The 23800-nt window shown below is 39.5% G+C and overlaps 2 protein-coding genes across 4 annotated transcripts in view; one reads left to right on the forward strand and one right to left on the reverse strand.

Annotated features, from left to right (window-relative positions):
* Window positions 1–14687, forward strand: part of SCAF4 (SR-related CTD associated factor 4) — a 47271-nt gene extending 32584 nt beyond the window's left edge. For 2 of the 3 annotated variants that reach the window (XM_026077756.1, XM_026077758.1), the window contains 4 exons: window positions 4843–5005; window positions 5139–5219; window positions 5318–5506; window positions 13476–14317. In XM_026077756.1, coding sequence (XP_025933541.1) covers window positions 4843–5005; window positions 5139–5219; window positions 5318–5506; window positions 13476–14317 — 1275 coding nt within the window. Of the gene's footprint in view, window positions 1–4842; window positions 5006–5138; window positions 5220–5317; window positions 5507–13475 lie in introns of all 3 variants that reach the window. The other variant, XM_026077755.1, reaches the window with a different exon arrangement.
* A 3235-nt stretch (window positions 14688–17922) lies between these two features.
* SOD1 (superoxide dismutase 1) lies at window positions 17923–23441 on the reverse strand. The gene is made up of 5 exons (XM_026077759.1): window positions 23301–23441; window positions 22413–22506; window positions 21812–21881; window positions 19458–19572; window positions 17923–18507 (listed from the first exon to the last, which is right to left on the reverse strand). The coding sequence occupies exons 1-5, from the start codon at window positions 23373–23375 to the stop codon at window positions 18397–18399; spliced, it is 465 nt and encodes a 154-aa protein (XP_025933544.1). The 5' UTR covers window positions 23376–23441; the 3' UTR covers window positions 17923–18396.
* Between the last annotated feature and the right edge of the window lie 359 nt (window positions 23442–23800).

Here is a 23800-nt window from a genome sequence, read left to right on the forward strand (position 1 = left end):
TTTATGATTGCATGAATTTTTTTTCTGATTCTTTTTAGCTAATTTCCCTCTCTATTGGTTTAAATAAGTTATAAACCTTGTAAAATATGCAAGTTGCTTTCATTTTTGTTCATATTCTGTATGTTCTTATTGAACAGCCTTTGGAAATTCAATTTAAAAATTTTCATGATATTTATTTGTTGCTATGCTTCTTCAGTCAAAGTTATCATTGTATGTTCATTCTGTAAAACAGGTCTGTCTAAAATTTTACTGTTAGTTTAAATAACATGCAGTAATAATTATTCCCTCCAATGTTTTATAATTTGTTTYTCTTTTAGCTTTACTTATTGACAAAAGATTGTTACTAGTTTTATTGTAATAGTTTTTCTGGTCACTTAAAATAGTAGTATACCTTCTCCCAAAAGGAAGATGTTTGAATAAAACTATTTTAAAACTTGGGAAAATATGATTTGTGAACCACAACATGGCAGATACTCGGAAAAGATCATGAACTCAAATTATTCAAAGACAAAAATAATTTAGCCAACTCCATGATTTCAGAACATAGACTGTTGAATTCTGTGTTGTTTTGACACAGAATTCTTGTAGTGCTGTAAGGTGTTTTCGGTAAATGAACACGTGGGTCAAATTTTGAATTTCAGAGAGCTTTAATACTGATTAGCTGTAATTAAAATTAACTGTAATTAATACTAGTGTTGTTTTTTATTTTCATTGAATTCACACTGAAAAACAAAGTGTAAATAAGAAACCCACTAGTTTCATAACATGAAAATGAAGCTAGTTTGTTCCAGTCTCATCAGTTTTGTTATTTTTTACTATGGCAAAGAAACTTTTCTTGTAGTCTTTGCAAATTCAGACTAGGATCGGGGAGCCATATTTGGTCTTTGTCTCTGGCTTCACTGCAAACTGTTTTAGGCTGTATTATACTTGACCAGTTCAGTTGTCTTCTCCAGGGTGCCATAAATTAGAATAGTTTAATGTTGTGTAAATAGTTCTCAGAACTTACAAGTTTGGTTCAACTGTGATGATATAAATGGTGTTAGTGGTAAAAGTAACTTGTTTTTGCTATTCAGATATCCTAATRTGACATAATACCTGAAGGAAACAGCTCATTAAATGCTATTTTTTTGTTCAAATCACTTTTTAGAATAGCYTTGCAGTTTATTTAGCTGATGTGTTTTTGTCCTGTGATACAAGTAGAATTGCTCTCATTTGTATTTGGCTTCAGTGTTTATGGCTGTAAGATGTGTGGAAGTTGCTACGAAGTGGTGGGTAGCTGCTCATTCCGTCAAACCTGGAATGAGTGTTGGCACAGTGATACCAGCATGCTCCATCCATCTGTGTGGGTGCTCCCCTGGCACCCAGGGAAAGCACCCTGGTCCCTCTGACTGTGGAGGCAGGTTTAACATGCGTGGTATGCCAGAACAGCAGTTTTGATGCATTGCCCTGATTTAGGCTGTGGTGGTCAAGCACAGGACTGCCTAACAGGAACCCCCAAACAGCTCTGGCTGCATGGTTGCCGTACCTTATTCTTYCTTTTCCCACTTCTTGACCACCTTTTTTGCTGAGCTTGTTCCTCCCTTTCTCTGACCCAATCTTCTCCCAAGTAAACAACTCTGCCCTACTTACTTTTTCCTTGTTGGTCCCAGTTTTGCTGCATCAATACCTGAATTTGCTATTTCTGACACCATTACCTAGGTAATACTGTCCTTGTATGGTATTCCTGGATATGGTTACCTAGGTGGTGCTGGCCTTGCAAGGTCCTGCTCCCTGAAAGGTCCTCAGTGCTCCTCTCCATTCATCTGTGACGTTTGGCCATTGCTCATATAACGCTCCCCTTAGCCACCTGCAAAATCCAGCCATCCCTCACAGCGCAGTCTGTAACTTTCGTCAGCTCATGTTGTTATCTGTCACCTCTGGCAGTTTCTAATGTTGTGGCCAGTAGTTTCTCATGTCCTGTTCATTTAGCTTCACTTCAGGCCAGGGCCTAGTCAGCGTCTTTGTCATCTGCCTGCAGCCCTAACATTCCTCCACTTAAAGGTAGTATCAGAAGGAGCTGCATCACTCTGTTCTCTGGCAGAGCSGGAACGGGCCTCCTGTGGTACCCCCAAGTGGGCTGCACACACAGGGATGGGAGCCCAGCTCTGCTGGGCAATACCAGTGAGGGGTGTGAGTAGCTGCAGTCTGACCTGTCATTGCTTGCACCGCCTTCGCCCTTTAATGCAGCCTGTACATAGTAAGGTGCTTAAAATCAATAATGTCCCTGTAAGAGAAATAGCCCATGTAGGTAAGTCTAGTTCTTTGGCCTTGATAGCCCCCACAGCCTCTTCCCAGCCACAGGGTCCTGGGCTGTTGGCAAGCTAGGTGGAATGCTTTGCTTGCCTCGGGTCGCTGGAGTAAGCCGTCTTCTTGCCCGTAGATTCAGATATCCGAGCTGTTGCTGATTGTGGTCCCCCTCCTGCAGGTCTGGGTAATTCACCTCAGTGGTCTACTCTGAGGGTAGGTCCATGTTTATTTTTTTAAGTCATACTGTAGTGTTGAGGATCAAGTTAAATCTATTTCTTGGTTATCCAGAATCAATTTCAGTTGAATACCACTTGTGTCAGTTGTTACACATTTTTTGCTGGCGGTCATACATTGAAGTTCAGTGGGCTTGCTGTGGCCAACCCTCCCATAAGTTTCCCAGTCCAACCCGAAGACCCTTCTCATTTAATGGGTTGTTAGCCAGAAACCAAGATCCAACTTGAGTGTGTACTTCCCAAATTTCAGGCTGTATTACCCAATCCCACATTCCTTCTTTCTATATGTGCATGTAGCACTTGTGTATTGGTCCAATGTCCATCACCTACCCCTTGCATTTGAAGTTAGCTCCTCCTTGACAGCCTTTCTTGGGGAATCCAGGTGCTCTTGAATATTTAGCTGTCTTGGAGCAGTGTAAGTTGACTGTGCACCTTTTAGTCCACTGGGCCAATTATTCTCCTTCAAGGCTCTCTGTCTGAGAGGTTTGCAGTAAGAAATAGTTGTACCTGCACATAGGCCRAACCTCAAGACATGTTGACTGAGATGCACCTGGTGATTTGCGTGTGAATTATTGAGAGGTTAATTATTCCAGGTCCCAATGTTGCTAATGAAATATAATTTTTCCCAATGTTTGACTCCCCATTAATAAAGGCTCTGCTCAGTAGCATTTCTGTTTCTGTTTTATCTAATTCATTACCTGTTATTCTGAAACTTCACCATTCCTCTGTGTTTGTTACCTGTCAGTGTTTATTATCTATTGGTTCCATCTCTTTAACAAACAGAGAAACTTTCATGCTTTAAATTTTACCTTAAATCAGACTTTATGACATTTATGCATAGATTTTACCACCACCTTTTCTCTCTCTTTGTTTAAAGGAAAGTTTTTAATAACGTTAGTTACAAATATGCATTAGGTTGTTAACTTTTTGGAAAAAATTAAATACAGCAGTTAAGTTTTGGTAATTAGGTATGAATATCATCTAATGTGTATCTACACCATCTTTCTTCAATGTTTATTTCTACTCTGGTTCAATCAGAATATTTTACTATTCAGTATCCCCTTTCAAGTCATTGTATACATATGCTTCATCCACAGTCTTCCCAACTTTTAACCCATTAAGTACTCATAGCACTTAACTAGTTTCCCATCTGTTTTAAATCTTTTACCTCATTGATATCCCTCTTTGATTCCTTCTATTACATTCGCACTCTGTATGTACACGCTCGCTTAATAGAACATTACTGCAGTCAACATTCTATCACTAGGTCTAGTTACTTTTCTCAAGTTGTTTTCCTTTGGAGGATTACTCTTTAAATAAACAAAAGAAGACCTACCAAGGCTATTGGGTTACAAGATTTTCAAAGCACTTTTCCAAAGCTTTAACAGTGATTAATGGAAACAACTTTAGGGTTACTCAAAATTAATGTTCATCCAGTTAATCTTGGCCTTATATGGTATTCCTGGCACCATGGCCTTACAAAGTCCTATTCCCTGAAAGGTCCCCAGTGCTCCCCTCCAATTATCTGTGAAGTTTGGTTGTTGTTCACATAACACCTCCTTAACGACCTGCAAAACCCAGCAATCCCTCATGGTGCTATCTGTAACTTTTGTCAGTGTTTCACATTGTTATCTGTCACCTCTGGCAATTTCTCGTGTTGTGTCATATCCATTAGTTTTCCACATCCTGTTCAGTTAGCTTAACTTTACACTTGGGCCCAGTTAGCAGATTATTATAAAACTAAAATTAAAAGTGACACTCTATATTAGAGCCTATTAATTAGTTACATGTAATGTAGTTTTTATATTACATTAATGAAAACTATTTTGAGGGTTGACTTATTTTTAGGTTGGCTTCAATCCAGAAGCAACTTGACACAAATTGGAATGAAAATCATAATAATAATAATTGACCAAGGAAGTAAAAGTTGCTCTAATGTAATATGCAAACTCAGGTAGTTAAGATACCTAATAAATAAATAAAGTTCTTTAATTGCTCCGAAGTTGTGTGCATAATAGTATGTCATGCTGGTTAGTAAAATTTATTCCAACTATTGTCAGCATGTCTTAACATTGATTTACCACAGAGGATCATTCTTTCTTTAAGAACAGAGGCAAACAAGATTAATGTTGATATTTTAAGCTGGAGTTCTTTGACTGCTAATTAGATCAATTATTTAAGGCACCTTATTGCAGTGTAATTTAAGATAGCTTAAATTTTCTTGTTTTGATGGACCAAGCACAGAAGAAAGAAGTCCACATTCAAACAACAAATAATCTGTTCAGTCTTGATATAACACTTTTTTTCCTCTTCCTTTTCGTAGGTTCCACCACATCCATCAGGTCCTCCTGTGGTTGGTGCACTCCAACCACCTGCTTTCACAGCACCTTTAGGAATCCCACCTCCTGGATTTGCTCCTGGAGTGCCACCACCACCACCACCTCCGTTTTTACGACCTGGGTTCAACCCAATGCATTTACCCCCAGGTATATTTATGTATTTCTAGAAATATTAAGTTCTTTTTTTAATCAMATAGCCAATAAAAGTATTTGCAATATAAACTACACAACCACATTTTGGTAAAGTGATATGCCATGTTAATATATACTTTTCTTATAGGCTTTCTTCCTCCTGGACCACCACCACCTATAACTCCTCCTGTATCTGTTCCTCACACTCCAGCAGTAAACATCCCAAATTGTAAGTGTTTGAATCTTAGGCAAGTGGCTGTAGAAGAAAGGTATCATGCAGGCAGAGAAACTGACTTTTTTTTAAATGTCAATACAATTGTTCCTTAGCTACAGCAGCTGGTGTAAATGAAGACACTACAAAAGATGCATCTGTTGGAAATCCCATCCCTACAGTGGTTTCTGGATCCAGAGGGAATACTGAAACTAGTGATAGTTCCAAAATATATGGGACTGTTCCACCTCCTGTAGCACCTACTAATGTACCTGCTCCTGTTACCCAAGCAATTCCACTTCTTGGTAAGTTCTTTTTTGTATATATTCTTCAGTTTATTGTTTCCTGAATTTAAAATAAGATTTTCATTTTCCTACTGATTTACAGTTTGTGGGAAACTAAAGTGGATTTTTCAACATTTGTTCAAATTTCTGTCCTTCTGTTTAGCTTTTAAATAATTTTTAAAGGCTTGATTTTGCACAGAAGAAACAGTAAAACTGATGTTATTGAAGATCTCTATTTTCTGAAGAAACAAAAAAGCTGTAAATTTTAAATTACAAATTCAGGACAGAATGACATGCTGTCTAGTTTAACAAATTGCAGTTCATAGTATATAGAAGATTATCTTATGAAAAAATATTTGTGTGACATGAACTGTATTTTAGGCTTGACTATTACATGTATAGTGGTTACTATTAACATAACTTATAGCAGAACAGTATTCTTTTAAAACTGTATTTTTTAAATCTATGAAAATATGGCATACTTTTTCTGTATGGAATAAATTGTTTTAATAAAAATAAAAAGCTTTCATTTAACCCTGTATTACAGGTTTTGAAACCTTTTTAGCAATATGCTATTTTGACGAGCAAAACAAGTTAACCTTGGATATTTTATGTAGATTATTTTTCATGTTGAGAGTTTTCAGATATTTAAAGAGATTGCATGCTGTTTTATGTTACAGGGGTCTGCTAAATATTTATTTTAGGATGGCCCTTTATGGTTCAGTGTCAAGAATATGCTCAAAAGGCAACTATAAATTTCCTATTAATTATAATAGGATTGTTCCATTTATGTAATTTCAGACCTCTATATGAGAGCACGACAAGGATATGAAAATGATAACTTTGTTTAAGTGTGTTTATGCCCCAAAATGTGCAGTGTTAACTGCAGAACAAACTAAGATTTTTTTTTTCTCTCTCTCTCTCTCTCTCTCTCTGAGAGCTTACTGCTCTGTTGGATTTGATGCATAAATTTTCCAGCTGTGACTAGTGATTTTTTTGAATGCTTCATGTTAGAAGCTCAAAATGACATCCTTCTAAGCAGACTTTTTCAAAAATTGAAGAGCCTCTTCTCTCTAAAAATCAGGCTGCTTATAAAGTCCATCAGGGCAGACATCCAAAACCAGTAACTAGTTGTTTTGAGAGTATCTTGGCCATTTGACAAATAGAGACAGACTTAAGAAAAATCCTTTGACAGCATGGGTTGAGTTTTATAGTGATAAGGATTATCTGGCTATACATTTTTTTCAAGACACACACACCTTAATGGCTAAATGACATTTTTTTATAATTGTAATACAGTATTACCAAATTATTTGAAGTTTCATGTTATCGTGTCTTGTACATCATAACCTGAACTTCTTATTCCAAGCCTTTGCAATGCATTAAGTTACTCTGTGGTGTGCTGTATTACTGTATACAGAAGAAAAAGCTTTTATAAAATGAAGATTGAAGTGAAGTAAATTAAATGTCCATATCACTTATGTGGACAATAGCTTTTATTACTCTTACAAACTCAAGGAAGCTGAATTTGATAAATTGGAAAATCAAGAATTTACCTTCGTTTTTATTGGTTTGTTTATGGGATAGTTGAGGATGGAGTTGCCATATAGTCAGTCTCATCAATAAGGGGTCAGAGAGGTGTTTTTTTGTTTGTTTTTTAAGATTACAAGTCTGTCTTAAGGTGTGCATTTACAACGTAGGAGAACTGAAGTACTAACTAAGAGCTCTCTGTGTTTCTTTTTCAAGTAATTGCATTTTATGTTGACAAGTGTCTTATTTCAAGCAGAAGTTATAAAATCAATGAGTTATGTAAAATCCTTCCATCCTGACATTTCAGAGTTACAGGGGACTATTCACAATGAGATGTAAGATATAACAAAACTAGCAGAAATAGATGATTAATCTTTAATCATGTAAAGTGTTAAAAAATTAGTATCAGTCTCTTTTGCTTTTAAATCTTTTCAGTAAGTTGAGACAAATGAAACTCTTGTCTTAAAACCACTTTGATTCACGTAACAGTTGAGCTTAACTCTGCATGTGAGAGACCAGATCTGGTCTCTCCTTAAGCTGGAAGAAAAACATGGAGGTGATTCCCCCCCCACCACCACCATTTATGCTGTATCTAGATTGCAAGGAAGAAGTGTCACTTGAAGTCTTGCCCTCCCCATCATGCGAATTCAAGAGTTGGCCAGGCTGTGTCATCATTCCTTTTCATTCTGTGTGTCAGGTTTCATCCCTAGGGAAATCAAAACATGGGAAATGGAGTGTGCCAGGGTTTCACCACCTGTGTGGACATGAGATGCAATCTACATATGCATCCAGGTCCAGGASCCCAGAAGTACTCACAGGTCTGACCATTTAAATGTAGCCTTAGTGCTTGTACAGGTCAGAGACACGTGAACTGGACAAAGTAAGCAAGTAGGTACAGCATCCCCTTCAGTTTGCCATGGGAAACTGTAAGCAAGGGACATCAGATGCTTCAGACTGAAGGACCTTGTGTTCTCAAGTATATGGTTTAGCAGTTTGGATAGATAACTGGTTATGTGACTAGTTTCTCATGAAGTCCTCTTAAACTGCTGCTTAAACATGCCCATGATGTGGTTCTCAAGGCTGAGATAAGAAGGTAGAAGAAAGATTTGTTTGACAGCATCATGAAGTATATCATGAGGACTCTGCTTGGGGAAATAGGGATGAAGGGGCTTCAGTAGTTTAACAAGAAGAATGAAGAAATGTTCTTCGGATATTGTGGGCAGGATAGAAGAACATGCTTCAGCAAGCTGAATTCAAAGAATGAAGATTGCTCTGAAGAGACTCTCATAGAAATCTAAACCTAATAATCTTGTCTGAGAATACCTTATGTAATCTGTAAAAATGCAGGAACTCTTTCCTAACTTTTGTAACTTCAAAATGAAGCTTATCTATCTGTCCAGTTTTTTTAATGGAAGATATGTTATAAAGTAATTCTAAATTGATGGATTATTGTAAGATTTCRTATGCTTTCTTAGTAATGTAAGTTACATTCTGTTTCATCTCCACTAATTTCATTCATTCCTCCAATGTAATTCTTTCATCACTTCCAACAACGACATGTTTGTGACTCCAAAGCAGTGATCCCTTGTGGACATTGTGTCTAAATTTTTTGTGCTAATTTCTAAAAAACAAAACAAAACAAAAAAACAAAAAACCCACCACCTTCAGATTGTTTTAATTTAGTTGTATTCCTTGATCATATTCACTGTTGTTATAACTTGTTCTTAATTTGGACAAGATGATCCAGATTGTAACTGATTTTGTGAGTGTGTGCTCATCATTTCTTTTAAACAATCTGCAGAGCAGAATTTTTTTAGACTCTTTTTACATGCAACTACTGCAGAAAGTRATAGGGTTTGAGTTGTCAACTTGGTCTGAATGCTGAGCAAATGCTGTAATTTGGACCAGTAATAAATTGCTGTTGCAGATGCTTTGTTTTATTCAGATTCTGTGATCCATTATCTTGATTAAATACAMCAGACTGCAGTTTTGTAGGTATGGTCTAATGCTCTTTTTATCAAAATTCCTATACTGATAATTACATTTTATCAAAGATTAATATACCGTAGTTCTCATGGAGCTTGGTATTCATTTCCTGTTAATACACGCTGAATTATTATTCTTTTCTCCCTTTCTGGTTTGCTCCTAAGTAGCATCATGTTCTTTTTGTAATCTGCATTAAATTATAAAAGACAGTGTAATATTATTTAAGCTTATCACAGTATTAGTGTATTATAAAGTGGATCCTGGGAAAAGGAAGTATCAACTTTTTAGTAATACAGGATATTAACAATGATAAACTTGCTACATTTCCAAATTTTTTGTGATGGTCCATGTTAAACACCTAACAAACACTGCGTGTTTCCTAATTACATATATGTATGCTACTTTCATACAGATAATATTACCTCTGAACTCTCATTCAGTAAGGTAAACGTGAATTCTCAGGCACCATTCACGAAATTAAATTTTGCCTTCATGATTCACTTGACCTGGATCAGTTTAATGTGTATGCTTTATAAAGCAGGAATTTTAAAAGTCTAATACCTGTAACCAACACTGTACATTTGTGTAGTTTGACTCTTACATCCTTGTTTAAGAATCTTTAAGTGAATAGGAGCAAACTCCTATTGGCTTCAGTGACGGACATTGACTACCTTGGAAAATGTTGGTACTTACGGCAAGTCATTTAAGTTGAGAGTCCATACTTAGGCACTTAGGTTTAGGGTTCTTTCTTTACAGTCTTGGTCTGYTCTAAAGGTTTCTGTATCAAACCCTAGAGAAAGATACCAGACTTAAAACACTGTATTTAGTACCATTTCCAAGAATTTCCTGATAGTATTTAATTTTCTAGTTTTAAGATGCAGCATCCCCCCTGGAGCCTGACTGTACARAAATTAATGTGACATGCTAAATGTTGCATAACATCAGCATTAAACTCATGGTGTAAACCTTTAGCCCGTTGTTCTGCTAGTATCCTAAGCTTTTGACTTCTTGTTCCCATATGTCTTTCCATCAAATTTCCAGAAGGAGGTGTATTTGAAGCAAGATTGGTATGTTAGATACCATTGCTTCACTTGCTTTCTTGTAGCAGCACAGCTGAGAAATAATTTAATGGATTATAGGAGATATGGGATGGAATCACTTATTGGGCAGAATTCTGTTTAAAAAAAGAAAAACATCAGATGCTATGCTTCTCACCTATGTTAGCATTTATAACTCTGATAACTGTCACAAGGGAACATGGGCTTTCTCCAGCCAGAAGAGAAGATAATGAGAAATGGAATTCCAGGGACATGGAAATCTGGCTTTTTACTTAATTTATCAAACAGTAAGGAAGACTACTCTGGCCTCTCTGGATAGAAGACACTTCTTCAGGACAGCTATAGCAATTTTGAGCCTGATGAGTAAAGTGATATTATGAAACTTGTGACACTGTGTGATTGTTCTTGCATCTCTGAAGTAACACTCATGGGGTGGGTGATGGGTTATTCTAGTATATTTATATCTGAGCTCTTCATATTAAACACTTTTCTCAAGTTCTGAGGACCTTATAGTATGCATCACTGGTAAAAGTCACAAATAGAAATAAGTTGTGAAAGCAATGTATACTTTTACACATTTGAACAAAATGAACTTAACATGTTAGGTGCAAGGTCTGAGCATTATAACACCAGTAATAAAAGCCATGTCTTAACTAAGTAAGTCATGCAGACAAACAGTTGGTGAAATGGATGGATGGAGATTCATTTGCATAAGCAAGGAGAAAGGGTTACAAAAAGGCTTACACTTATGAACAAATACATGCTGGGGCAGATACATTCTGTCACTTGTCTGCAAAGGTATGAGATGGTTATTAAATCACCATTTCTTCTCTAGGAGCTCTGGTATTTCTTTTCAAGTTTGAGAATCTACTTTAAATTTTACATGTCTTTCCCTTTATGAGATAACAAAGGTCTTAAATTTTCCTGCAAGTTGYGCATGCAGTCTGTGCCATTAATTTTATTGAGTATTTTCAGTAAACTTGGATGTGTTTCTGGCCAGTTCTTTTGGAGCAAACTTTTAACTAGTGCCTGACTTGTCAGCACTATAAGGAAACTCTAATAGTACTTTCTATAGAGTACTACAACCTAAAAATTTGAGCAGATTTATTTAAAACAAAAATTGTTCAGCTACCTGGGTGATGCAGTCCAGATTGAAAGAGAATGAGTTTCTAGATACCGTTACACTTCCTCTATGGTTAATTTTGTGTGGAAATAAGATTGAGACATTAAATTACTGGTACTTGTTTAAAAAAAATTTTTTTATACTTGACGTTCACGCTGTCATAGCCTCACCTACTCTATTGCTATAGAGCAAAAGTATTCACTTATCCTCTTCAACTCATTACATCTCAGTTATGCCTTTATGCTTTATTAATCTTCTGGGGAAAAAATTGCTTTGCAATGTAAAAGCAAAAATATCCCCAAACCTAAAAATTTAGCAAAATAAAATTCTTGGAAGACATCACTAGCCATATGTCTGTCTCATCAGATCTGCACAGTACGAAGTCACAAGGAGCTTAAATTAGGTGGCTTATAGCCCTGATTATGAATGCAAGAGGAGGGGGAGGTCTGCTCATTTAAAATTAAAAAAGAAAAACAGAACAAACTGTTGCTGGTTGATCATTTCTTTCAAAGAGTGTGACATAGCAAATCCTGTCTTAGAAGTGACTGCTTGGAGGGGAAGGTAAGATGATACCGTGGACTGGAAGAATATTCATGTCTTTGCCACCTGAGCTCTACTGATCAGCAATATATAATTTCCTTCTAATATGAATATAAAGGGCAYTAAGATAAAAAGGTTTCTGTTAGAGAAGGTTCTGGGATGTAATTTAGTATAAGAAGTGGTGTGGTGAAAGGGCATTAAATAATTTTTCAGGAGGCTCAGGTTTAGTTGGGATAGAAATGCTAAATCAGTTGCTGAAGAGAAGCTACTGCAACTGAATGAAAGTTTAATTGGGATATCTGTTCCATTTTGCTCATTAAATTGAAATCAAAGTGAAGTTTTCAGTGATGATACTTTGCTAAATATTTAGTTCTAGTGTATATTAGCTTACATATCTGTTTGAAGTTTCAGTTTTACCCGGGGTAGGAGTTAGTTACAAAATTTTAAGTAACCTGTATTCTTAACTTTCATTTTTATTGATAGAGCCAGAAATAAAACATTCTTTATGGTCTCAACAAAGTTAAGAAAGAAAGCAAGAGAGATTAGGAGAATTTTTTTTTGCTTGTTCTCCTAAGAACTGTTGATGGTCTCTAATGAGTTGTGGAGTTCACTTTCTAAAAGAAAAATACATGTTCTGGTCATGTGCTTTCTCAGATGTGGGGCTTATTTTCAGGTAAATGACTGCTAGTGAGAAGAAAAGCATGGGACAGAGCCAATTTAAAAGCCGCACACAAGATGAGACAATAGTGTTACCAGTTTAAATGAAAGCAGACATGCAAGATGGTAGGCTTGCACACAGTGCTTCATATGAAGTTCAGTTCGTTCGTTCTTCAGTTCATTTTGAATCACCACTGCTTGCATTGATGTCAACAAGCTTTGGGCTGAGCTTTCTCAAATGGTGTATTTTGAGAGTTTTTTTTTTTTTAACTCCCCTGAGGACCATGCTAAAACAGAGTCCATGTGTAAAAATGGAAAATAGTTGACCTTGAAAATGTGCTGTAAAGGATGGCAAACTGTATTAAAAAAAAATGTCGAACAGTCTCACGTTGCATTTCTTTTTAGTTTACATTGCAAGGTTTAGTTTATTAAAACTAAACTTTGTTGTAGCCATTTTGTCTGGAATGGTAAACTGAGCTGTTCATAATCTCCTGTTTCCTCCCGCTGTCCTGTTCTGACCTTAACTCTAGCTTCTTGGCTTACTTTGTATCTATCTGCTGCCTCTTCCGCACTTTGAAAATCTTGCTGTTGACCCAGGTCAGACCTCAAGTGTTGTCACCAGATATGATGTGGACTATGTTTATAATATGGGGGGGGGGGAGTTTTTTTAAGGCTAGCTAAAGGAGGTGCAGTGTCTTTAATTAGAAAACCTGGAAAGCAAAACTTATTAGGAAGATGTTCAGTCAGGAGTCAGTTGACAAAGCACGTCAATGAACTGTATATAAGAAAGAGCTCTATCCTGCAAAAATGGCAACTGCTTCTTCACAATGTGAAGCCCTTAAGATAAGTGAATAATTTATCCATTTGATTATTAATTACTCAGCATAAAACAAACTTCAGCTTAAAAACTGTGTTCTCTTTGCAGTAAGTTCTCATTAAACCAGCAGATATACACACACACACACACACACACACATGGAGCTGTTACTTGTTTCATGAGACAATGAATGCCTGAACTTGTAAAAATGCTTTTTTTCTCTCCTGTCAACCTGTGGTTTTACCTTTTTTTTTAATTTGCATGTGTTGTTTGTTTCAGGTACTCAAGCAGTTGCGCCACCCCCACCGGCTCCTGTTGTTGGGCTGCAGACTCCATCCACTGGCCTCTTAGGTGCCCGGCCTGGTTTGATACCCCTCCAGCGACCACCAGGAATGCCCCCGCCTCCTCTGCAGCGGTTTCCCTTGATGCCACCACGACACATGCCTCCCCACATGATGCACAGAGGCCCCCCGCCTGGGCCAGGGGGCTTTGGGATGCCTCCCCCTCACGGAATGAAAACCCCGTTCCCACCACCCGGTCATTTTGTGAGACCTGGGGGGATACCAGGAAGCGGAGGACCGGGCGGACCTGAGGATAATAGGGATGGAAGGCAGTTCAGGAATGATAGGCAGACTTTCACTCCTAACAGAGACCAGGAGAGGTTTGGAAGGAGATCTTTTGGAAATCGGGTAGAAAACGATCGCGAGCGCTACGGTAACCGCAACGATGACAGAGATCATGAGCGACTCGGTAATCGTGAGAGGAGAGAATGGGGACGAAGAAGCCCTGAACGTGACAGACACAGAGACTTGGAGGACAGAAATAGGCGGTCCAGTGGACATCGAGACAGAGAGAGAGATTCTAGAGATAGGGAGTCCCGTAGAGACAAGGAAGAAAACCGAGGGAAGGAGAAACCTGAGATGACAGACAGGGCAGATGGTGACAAAAACCACGAATCTCATAGTGGCAAAATGGAAGATGCAGACATTGTTTCAGAACTTAGTAAAGGCGAGTCTGAACCTACGGGTGTAAAACCTGATGAAGAGTTAACATCTGAGGCTACCTCATCTGTGGAACAAGCTGAAAAGGATATTGGCTCAGTTGCAGAGGCTCCTCGTTAGAGACTGGAATTTGTCAAAACCTGACAGTGACATTTGTTGGAGTGTAGAGCTTTAGAGTTGTACAGTCTGCTGTATTATACTTGCTTCTGCTTATATCACAGCCCCTCAGTAGTTGGTGGGGAACTGTAAGCAATTTGATTGCTTCCCTTCTATTTAAAATAGCCACAACATAACACAAAATACTGAAGATATGATTAAAATATTACCCATTTTTGCTGTAACTTTTTTAAAGTTTTGACTTTAAAAAGTTTACAAATCAGAAGTAGAAGTGCTTTCTATTTTTTTTTTTTTTAATTTAAGAAAAGGTAACGGTGAAAGCTCCTCAAAACAATAGGGACGTGTTTTTAATAAACTCTATTTTCATAACAAACTTTAATGTGTGCTATTCTTCCTACACTGCACTGAAGTGGAAAAGGATTGTTCAACATCTTAAAGTTTGAACTGTTAATGCTGTACTGGAGTCTAAATTAGACTGTTTTGTTTATATTTGTTAAAAGAAATACATCTGTTTGTGTAGCTATTCACAGAAGCAAATTTTTATTTGTAATAGTCATTTTGATTTTTAGATTGCTGCATTTTAATGATCTACTTGACCATACTAGGTAAAAGTTAGTGGTTTTAAAATGTTAATTGAAGAGGTAACTGTTTAGTGTTTGCGATGCAATCAAGGTTTTTTTTCTTTTTCTTTTTTTTTTTCCTCCAATTGGTTCTGTGGTAAATGTTGCCCTAATTAGCCTTTTTTAAAAAGTGGACACCTTCAGACATATTTAGTCTGCTCTGCTTGTAATGTTATAAAATTATTGTGTGTGGTGGGCTAAGAAGCGCACCGGTTCAGCATCTTTTGTACTTGTTATTCATTGATGCTTTTTGGAAAGTGGGCTGGAAGAGAAATCAAAGACACCAAATCACAATATAAAATGCTAACCTATTTTTTTTAAATGGGGCTGGGAAAAGGTGGGGAAGTGGGAGGGTGCTTAAGGATTTTAAAATGCTGCCTGTTCATTCTCACAAATCTAGGCTGTTACTGTTGTCTGTGTTAACGATATCTACCTCCTGTAATCCAGCAAGAGGTAGGTTTAAAATTTTTACTCAGTGTTGTACCTATCAAACTGATGGAAAATGAATGCATATTCTTGTATTTGTGTTTTACCATCTTCTCTCCGTATCACTTAAATATTTTTGTCAAATTATAAAAGGGCAAATACTAGTTCTAGTAGTTGACCCTTCAKGTGCAAACAGTTTTAAGAGACTGTTACATTAAATTGAGCAGAGGCACAGAGCCCTTGAAATTCTGCGTTTAGACATATCCTCTCATTGATTAGCCCATGCACCAGAAGAGGAGGCTCAGATTGCACCAGACATTCAGTTGAAGCTTGTTATACTCTAGAAGTGTAGTGGAAAAATTGTATGAATCCTGTGCATATTTTTTTTTTCTCCTCGAGATAGGTGTATTCTACATTTAAAGTTGTTTTTTTTTCCCCTTAAGTGAAGGGCAGCTGCTTTCTTACATCAGTACTTTTTCATAGCTGCTCTGCGGCAGAAGGTTTTTTTCTGGGGGAGGGAGTGGGATGGGAAGGCAAATATGGAGTTATTGATGGGGGAGAGGACATATATTTTTATGTTCTTGCAATAGCAGAATAAAGAGAGAAAAAAAMCTGTTTACATACTTGTAGTGAACTCAACTTCCATATGTTAAAACTTGTGTCCTTAACATTTGTTTCATGCTGGGCCAGTGGAACTAACTTTTTTCATACAAAACCAGATGTTTATGTCTTAAGTTTAAGACTGTTTTTAACTGCCATAATTCTGTAAGGAGATAGGATTTTTTTAATGAATACAGTTTATTAAAAGATTTGAAGACAAGAATGAAGGAGATGGAAGGCTTATCTGTTACAGTTTGTGCAAATGCCACCTCACATTTTCAGTCTCCTAAGGGGTGATAGTGAAAACACCACCCAGGAAAAGTTGAGAATGCCAGTTGCAGAATGGATTCTTACTTCCTTCTGAAGCATTAGTTTTGGAATAAAACATACTGGGAAAGCTCCATCTTYAAGGTTATCACCAGCATAACTGTATCCTACCTTTGTATTAACTACCAAATTTCTGGCTTTAAAAAAAGACAATCCAGAAGTCTGTACCTAAGATTAATTAGTAAGCTCAATGTAAGCATTCATTACTAATACAGACACTACAGTTCTTTCAACATGAGCAATTAATATCTTGGTTACTGAACCCATGCCTGACAGTGATTTGTTTGTATATAAATGGAGTATTACCTTTACAGTTTAAAATATAGCATTAACTTCTAGGCTAGTCTGCCATCAGACATTTAACCAAATAGAGAACAGATTTGAAAGTAAACATCTGTATATACCAGACTTCCAAAAAAAGAAAAAACCCCACAAGGTTCAGCACTAAGAACAGCTGGGAGAAGACATAAACATAGTACCTCAATCTAGTACTTGCTCTTTTTCCTTTGGGAGAGGCAACAATTGTCCTCTAAACTTCTAAAATGTAAAGCAGCAATGGTGGTGGTATTTGTATTATGTTCAAAGTGTTCAGCAGCCTGTGATGCTAAGTGACATGAAATATGCATCCACTGTCTTAATTCTGCTGCTATAGCTAATTCAGAGTATACACTAATCCACTGGAAAACATACAGGTGGGTAGAGACTGTACACACAACTGTTTGCCACCTACAATGAATGTAAGTTTAAGGTGTTTTATAATATTCTTGCTCTACCAGGAGCCATTCCATTTGTAACATGCTACACTGGAATTTGGGTGTCTAAAACTACAACCAACTACTTCCATGAATATCACTTATGTACAAGATAAAGGAATGTTGATACAAGTCTTTATTAATTTTAATGATTTCCTCTATTGAAAGACTTGAAAATCTGTTTAAGAGGTATATACTAAAAGAGCTGGCACTATTACACAGTAATTACACTGCTGAAAAGCCTTATGAATTTAAATATGGGACTTCTGGTCATGTATCTTTTAATCAAAGGTCTATCCCCCACTGGACACTTCTAGATGCATAGCTTCAAGAAAGGGGTCATTCACTAATGCATCAAGAATTTGTACTGCACAACAGCCCTGATTTTTTTTCCTGATGGGAGGTTTCTGCATCTGCCCAGAACAACCCAACCATACAAAGCTGAGGTCCAGAAGATAAGGCACAAGGATGCATGTTGGGCCTGAACTGCTTCATAGCTTAAGCCCCCCCCTCACTCCCCCATGCAATTCTGTAGTCACATTTGAGCATCTCAAGTGTTTACACCATTACACTTCACAGCAAGATGATATTTCTTCAAACAAGTTGCCCTTAGGTACCTGCAACCCAACTGTAACATGCAGAGTATCACATAAGGCCACAAAATTTGGAATACTACTACAGGAGAACACATGACAGGGTTTCTTACTATCAAACATACTGATTGAGTAAAGGTTTCAGTTGGTCCAGGATTACTGGCTAGAAGTGATTTGTTGGATGCTGCTGGTGTCCTGCAAACTGACTATTGACATTACAAAGTCCAGCCCTATCTTTCAGAGGGTAAAGGATCAGCAGGTAGCTCCCCCCATAGACAGCAAGACCAAGGTGTATTTGCCCAGCACATTTATTAGGTAAGGTTGAAACCTACAATGCTGCAACTTTGCCAGGAGGAAGCCCTGATGCATACAGGGTCTACTGCTCTTTGGTGAGTAGTCTTGCTAGAGCTCATAAGGGTGATCAAATTACACAATACACTAAAATTTTAGTGTTCAGCATTTGTGGTCACTATTAAACATCTTCCATTACACAGAACAAAAGTTCCAGTTAGTGAAGATTATACTTGAAATGATTACAGCAGAAGCTTTAGCAGAAGACTACAGAGACATTCCATCAGGGTCACTTTAATTGCAATATACATTGTACAAAATGAAGTCAGTCTTCACCAGTTCCACTGATACTCAGAATGCAAAGTAGTAATGAGATTAAGTGATAAAACTTTCTTGAACAAGGCCAGGTACAACATTTGCAATGAAATACAGCCCATTTCTCACTGCCATCTTAAGCACTTCAGGTGCAATATTTAGCACTTTGCTATTCCAATTACACCACAAGCTAAACGAGGTCCAGCATTTCCAGTTAATTTGCTCTCATTATCTCCCCCTTTACCCAGGTCATCAGATTTTGCATGGACCTAAAAGAGAATTGAAGATATCTTAATCCATGTTATTACATCACTAACAATCAACATTTCACAGCTGTTCACATTAGTACTAACAGCAACAAGTAGTATTGCCAGCTGTCTGCAAGGTATACATAGTTGACTGGTTCTTTCCACTGTACCCCTGAATGCCAAATTAGTACTCATGCAAAAAACTTTAGACTTGTATAAAAAAGTAGCCTTCAACTGAATTTTAGAACTGCAAGTCAGCAAAAAAMCCCAAGTTTCAGAAGAGTTATTTGCCCAAGAGCAAACATTGACTTGAAATTCAAGTTCATCCTTACAACACAAGGCTGACTTATGATGAAGGCACAGTGCCCTGGCTGCAACTTTACAAGCATTACACTACACACCTCCTGGCTACTTGGTCATCAGGCCAAACCCATGTTTCATGCAGCAAGAGTACAGTGGTCTCAGCATGCACTGGAGTCCCAGGGGAAACCAGACTGATTACACTCATCTATTGAGAAGTCCACAGGCTTGTTAATCACAGCAGCCACATCCTCCCTCCTTCCCCCAGGGAGGCCATGGGGCAAATTAAGCCAGCAGCCATTTGAACAGTAGTAGGGAACACAGCCCTTAAGTGCCTGTTGTCATGCCTTGCAGTGACACAGCACTTGTGCCAAGATTGCCAGCTGCTTCCTCAAGTAAGGTGGCTTTCATCACTCAGCAGGAAGAAGCAAGGTTAAATGGAGAGGAATACCCTCAGCAAGGCATGCAGCAAGTTTTAAGATCATGGTAACAAACTACCAGATTGATACATTACATTTTCAGGCAAAGCTTTGAAAAAAAACTCTCCACAGTTGAAGTCTTGAGCTACAATTTACATAAAAAACACCAGGCACAAGCCTCTAGCAGTAAGAAAGCTCATAAGACTGCTCTAGAGTTCTGCAAAGCATCTAAGCAGGCATCAAAACACTTACCACCATGGTACGTCCAATGATGCTATGTGGTCCACTAAGAGAAATGAGTGGATCTTCTATTTCCACTTCTGCCACTCCTCCTTTAGCAGTCACATTGCCAAGGTCTCCCACATGCCTATAAAGAAAAAAGACAAACTTACAGAAGCTTGGTACATTGAAAACACTAAGTGATGGTTTGGCCAGTACAACACCCATCTTTACCACACTGAGGAACTCCGTAAGCAGAACACTCATTTAACATCACCAGTGACTTCAACATATCCACTATTAATACTTAGTTCAAGAGATTTGATTAGAATTCAGTCCTARACAGAACTTGGAATCAAAAGGTTAGTCACAACTGTAGGAAAGGAACATCATGATTCCTAGCAATGCAAGCTGATACCACACGACTCCTGTGGCTAAGAATTTCCTCCATGTTTACCTATTATAAGATATTTTCCTTTGCTCAGAGGGAAGCTCTCAATTAGGAGAAAATCTTTCTGCACATACAAGGTTTGGTATAAGCACTGTACTATGCTTAAAGCTTTTAATGTGTATCACAAATCAGCTATTCCACAAGCAGCTGCGGACAGACTTTTGGTATAATAGGATTAGTAAAAGAAGTTTGCCAAGCRATAGCTAGCATTTAATGTATCCCCATTGACCTAAGTTCTGATCAGTACTAGGAATGACTAATTCAAGTTTATTCAGTATCTTCCCATATTCATGACATTAGTTTTGTCACAGTTTTGTTTAGAGCTAGTTCTCCACCAGGACTTTCCATTAGAATTTAGCCTCAAGCAGCAAGTCAGTTTGCAGCTTTTGGACATTCCACTGTGCTGTTCCCAACCCATTTGTCCCAAGTAAAACAGTCAAACAAGCTCATGTTCAGAGAGCTACAAGACACTTCAATCTAGACTCAGAACCTTGAATACCAGCTTGTTTCTAATAAATTCTCCATGTATTGTGGAGTGACCAGCTCAGCCAATTGAATGCTGACTACCAGCTTTCTTAGTCTAGCATAGATTTCTTATTTTCAACTAAGTCATAAAATAAGGACAAGGGCAGTTTTCCCTTTAGGAATTTGCTTCATTTTAACTTCCGGAAGTTTCAGTCCAATCTGTTCCAACCCTATACAGACTGAAACATGACCTAGTTCTGTCTTCACAGAGAATTCCCTAGACTACAACTGTCTGTGCATGCAGGTTATGCTTAGGCAAGGGGTTTGACTAAGCAGAACTGGCAGTTGCCATGATGTTCATGCAATTTTGGCCTTTAGCACAGGAGTGTTTGACTGCCTGGAAAGCCCAAAACAAGCCATTTCATATTGCTGTTATCCAGACAGGTGGCTAGCAGCCAGCTAGCTTGGTTTGGCAAGCAGTTGAACATTCAAGTATTAATTCATCAGTCACAGAAGTTGCAGCTATAGACTTAAGGTGAGCATTTAAAAGCAAGTCACACTGCCAAGTCAGTCACGATGCTACTCTAGACCTATTTGTACAAGACCAGCCCATCTTTTATACTTGCTGCCACACAGGCTTTCAGTTCTTGCACAGCCCCTTCCCAATCAGCATACTATTTAAGCCTGAGCAAGTGGCTTAAATAGTACAGGCCTCAGACATGCAAGGGCCTCCTTGAAGGGACCTGGACTATGAAACTGATCCTACAGAAGAGCTAGGCCTCAGCTCCAGGTCTCAGCTCTCACTGAGGCACAGCAGCATTCAGCACAGACCCCATACTTGCACTCAGCACAGTACCCCTAAGGCATACATCCTATAAGCACTAACAGTGCCTAAGCTGACAGGTTAAGCACAGCCCAGTACCCAATAAACAGCCACCATGCCAGGCACACTCAGCTTTCTACTCATTTTACAGTCCACCTGAAGCTCCAGTCCCTTCCACAGATGATCCCAATTTTGTCACATGACAGGCCTGCATACAGGTTAGCAGGTCCTTGACAGCTGAAGGCCCCTGTGTGAAAGGCTGTTTGCTGAGCAGGCCCCCAACACAGAAGCAAGTCACCACTGACCAAGTGAAGCATTAACACATGAATCCCCCTTCACTCATCCTCAAGTACCCTCACTCAGTAAAAGTCTTATTTCTCCCACAAGCTGCGATTAAGCCAAGAATACATTTCAGAGACTACATTTTGTCCATACTCATGGAGCAAAGAAAACTAAGAAACCATTGCAGTCAGCAGGACCTGTATTAACTGACCCTAGAAGACTTGCTGCAATTAACAGTTTTCTCCATAGTTTTGTCCTAGCATTATTCACAAAGTGGCCTCCCAGGCAGAAAGAAGTCTCACTTAAATAGCTGCTACATTAAAGTCAAGCAGCTATCCAATAAAGGATCAGGCACATTAAACTCACCTTTCTGTATCAGTTGGTCCACCATGCTGCTTGCCATAAGGATTAAAGTGAGCACCTGCACTGGTACACCCTGAAACAGATCACAGTTATCAGAAGTACAGATTTTTGCTACAGCTAATATAAACTTGTCATTTACACAGTATAAGAAGGTAGTCCTCCCATAGATAGATGAACTGAGCATTCTAATGATGAAATAGCTACTCTCATGCTAGATATTATACTGATCCATTGGAGGCAAGTAACCTGTGACAGATTTGCAAGCATTACTCTTAGAGCCCAATAACATAGGGTTTTGGGATGCAGAACATTTTCTGATGTTCTTCATTTAGTCAAAAGTAGTATTCTCAGTTCTTAACACTAGATTATCATAGTATTTTAATGCTTGATATATCAGATTCTGAATGTTAGTCTAAACATGTTTAGAGTATTAAATGGGGGAACAATTCCTTAGGGAATGTCATCATTTCATAAAATGGATTTGCAGTCACGAGAACTACGAAGTACATTTTATACTAGCCAGTGTTGCAACACTAGAAGAAGCTCTTTAAAGCTGAGTAGTCAGGATACAGCTCTACCTGGTAAGCCTAAATAGAAATCTTACCATTTGTGTTGTCCCCAAATTCATGGACATGGAAGCCATGATCTCCATCAGTCAAGCAATTAATTTTTCCAGTAATTTTTACTGGTCCATCACCCTTCAGTGGAAAGAGAGTTTGTTAGTGCCTAAATGGCTACAGTATTAAGTGGGCTAATAGTGTCAAAATGAGGCTTCCTGACCAATAGAAAGCACTAGAGACCCCACTCCACATTCAGCAACTGACATGAATGGTTACCTTCCTGCATGAATTGCTTCCATCTGCCAAGATAGCATTTCACAGAACATTTGGTTTGTTCAGCCACCTAGAATGCTTTTCTCCTATTAATCTAACAAGACAAATGCCTTTTATCAAATTACTTGCTTTTGAGAACAGTTACACACTTCAGCTTGCAAGCACAAGCAACCCTAACATCGGTGCTGCTTTGCAGGCACGGCGTTGCCCTAATACAGCCCCAGCTACTGGGGATAACCGACTCGGGAAGCGTGGAAGAGGGCTCAGACCACGCAGCAGTTAGAGCCACGCCACGCCCTGCGGCGACAAATAAGCTTCGCAGAAGGGCTGCGGCAGGCTTCAGCCACGAACCCCGCTGGAGACCCCGGCAGCGCCGCCACAGCACACGCTCCCTACCAGCCGCGGGCGGCTCCTCCGCGCCCCGCCACACGGCGCCCCGCGGCGGACCCGGCGCGGGCCGGACCCAGCCGCTCGCAGCCTCTCGGGGGCCCAACAGTCGCGGGCCCAGCCTTCTCCGCATCCCGTGGCGGCGCTGAGGCGCGGCCGAGCCCGCCCGGCCCGGGGCAGCTGCCGGCGGCCGCCCCCCGCGGCGGGCAATGACTCAGCACCGGGCGAGCCCCCGCGGGCGGGCCGAGCCGCCATCCCGCAGCTCCCCTTGCCTGCTGCTGGAAGTAGATGATGCCGTGCACGGGGCCGTCCCCCTTCATCACGCACACGGCCTTCAGCGTCGCCATCTTCCCGCAGCGGCCAGAGAGCAACACACACCAACCCCCGCACCAGCGAGCGAGCCGCCCCCGCCGGCGGATCTTATATAGCGCGGCCGCTCGGCGCCGCGGCCAATCACAGCGCGCCTTTTTGGTCTCCTCGATCAATTATATCGCGGATTGCGGCCAATCAAGGGGGAGGGAGCGCCGCGGCGGCGGCGGCGCCCGCTGCTGAGCCAATGGGCAGGCGAGGCACCTCCCCCGGCCGAGGCGGGGGGGGGCGCCGCCTTGTGTAACGGACGCGCCGCGGGCTGACGGCGGCGATAAACACCCCCCCCCCCCCCACGCCCTACCCTCCCCTACCGCTCTCCTCTCTCCCGGCCGCCGCCTCGCGCAGGAACCGCCGGGGCTTGGCTGCTTGCGGCCCTCAGGTGTCTCGCGTTTCCTTCTGAAAG

Source organism: Apteryx rowi, unplaced genomic scaffold (assembly GCF_003343035.1).
Source record: "Apteryx rowi isolate R43461 unplaced genomic scaffold, aptRow1 scaffold_46, whole genome shotgun sequence".
Classification (NCBI taxonomy): domain Eukaryota; kingdom Metazoa; phylum Chordata; class Aves; order Apterygiformes; family Apterygidae; genus Apteryx; species Apteryx rowi.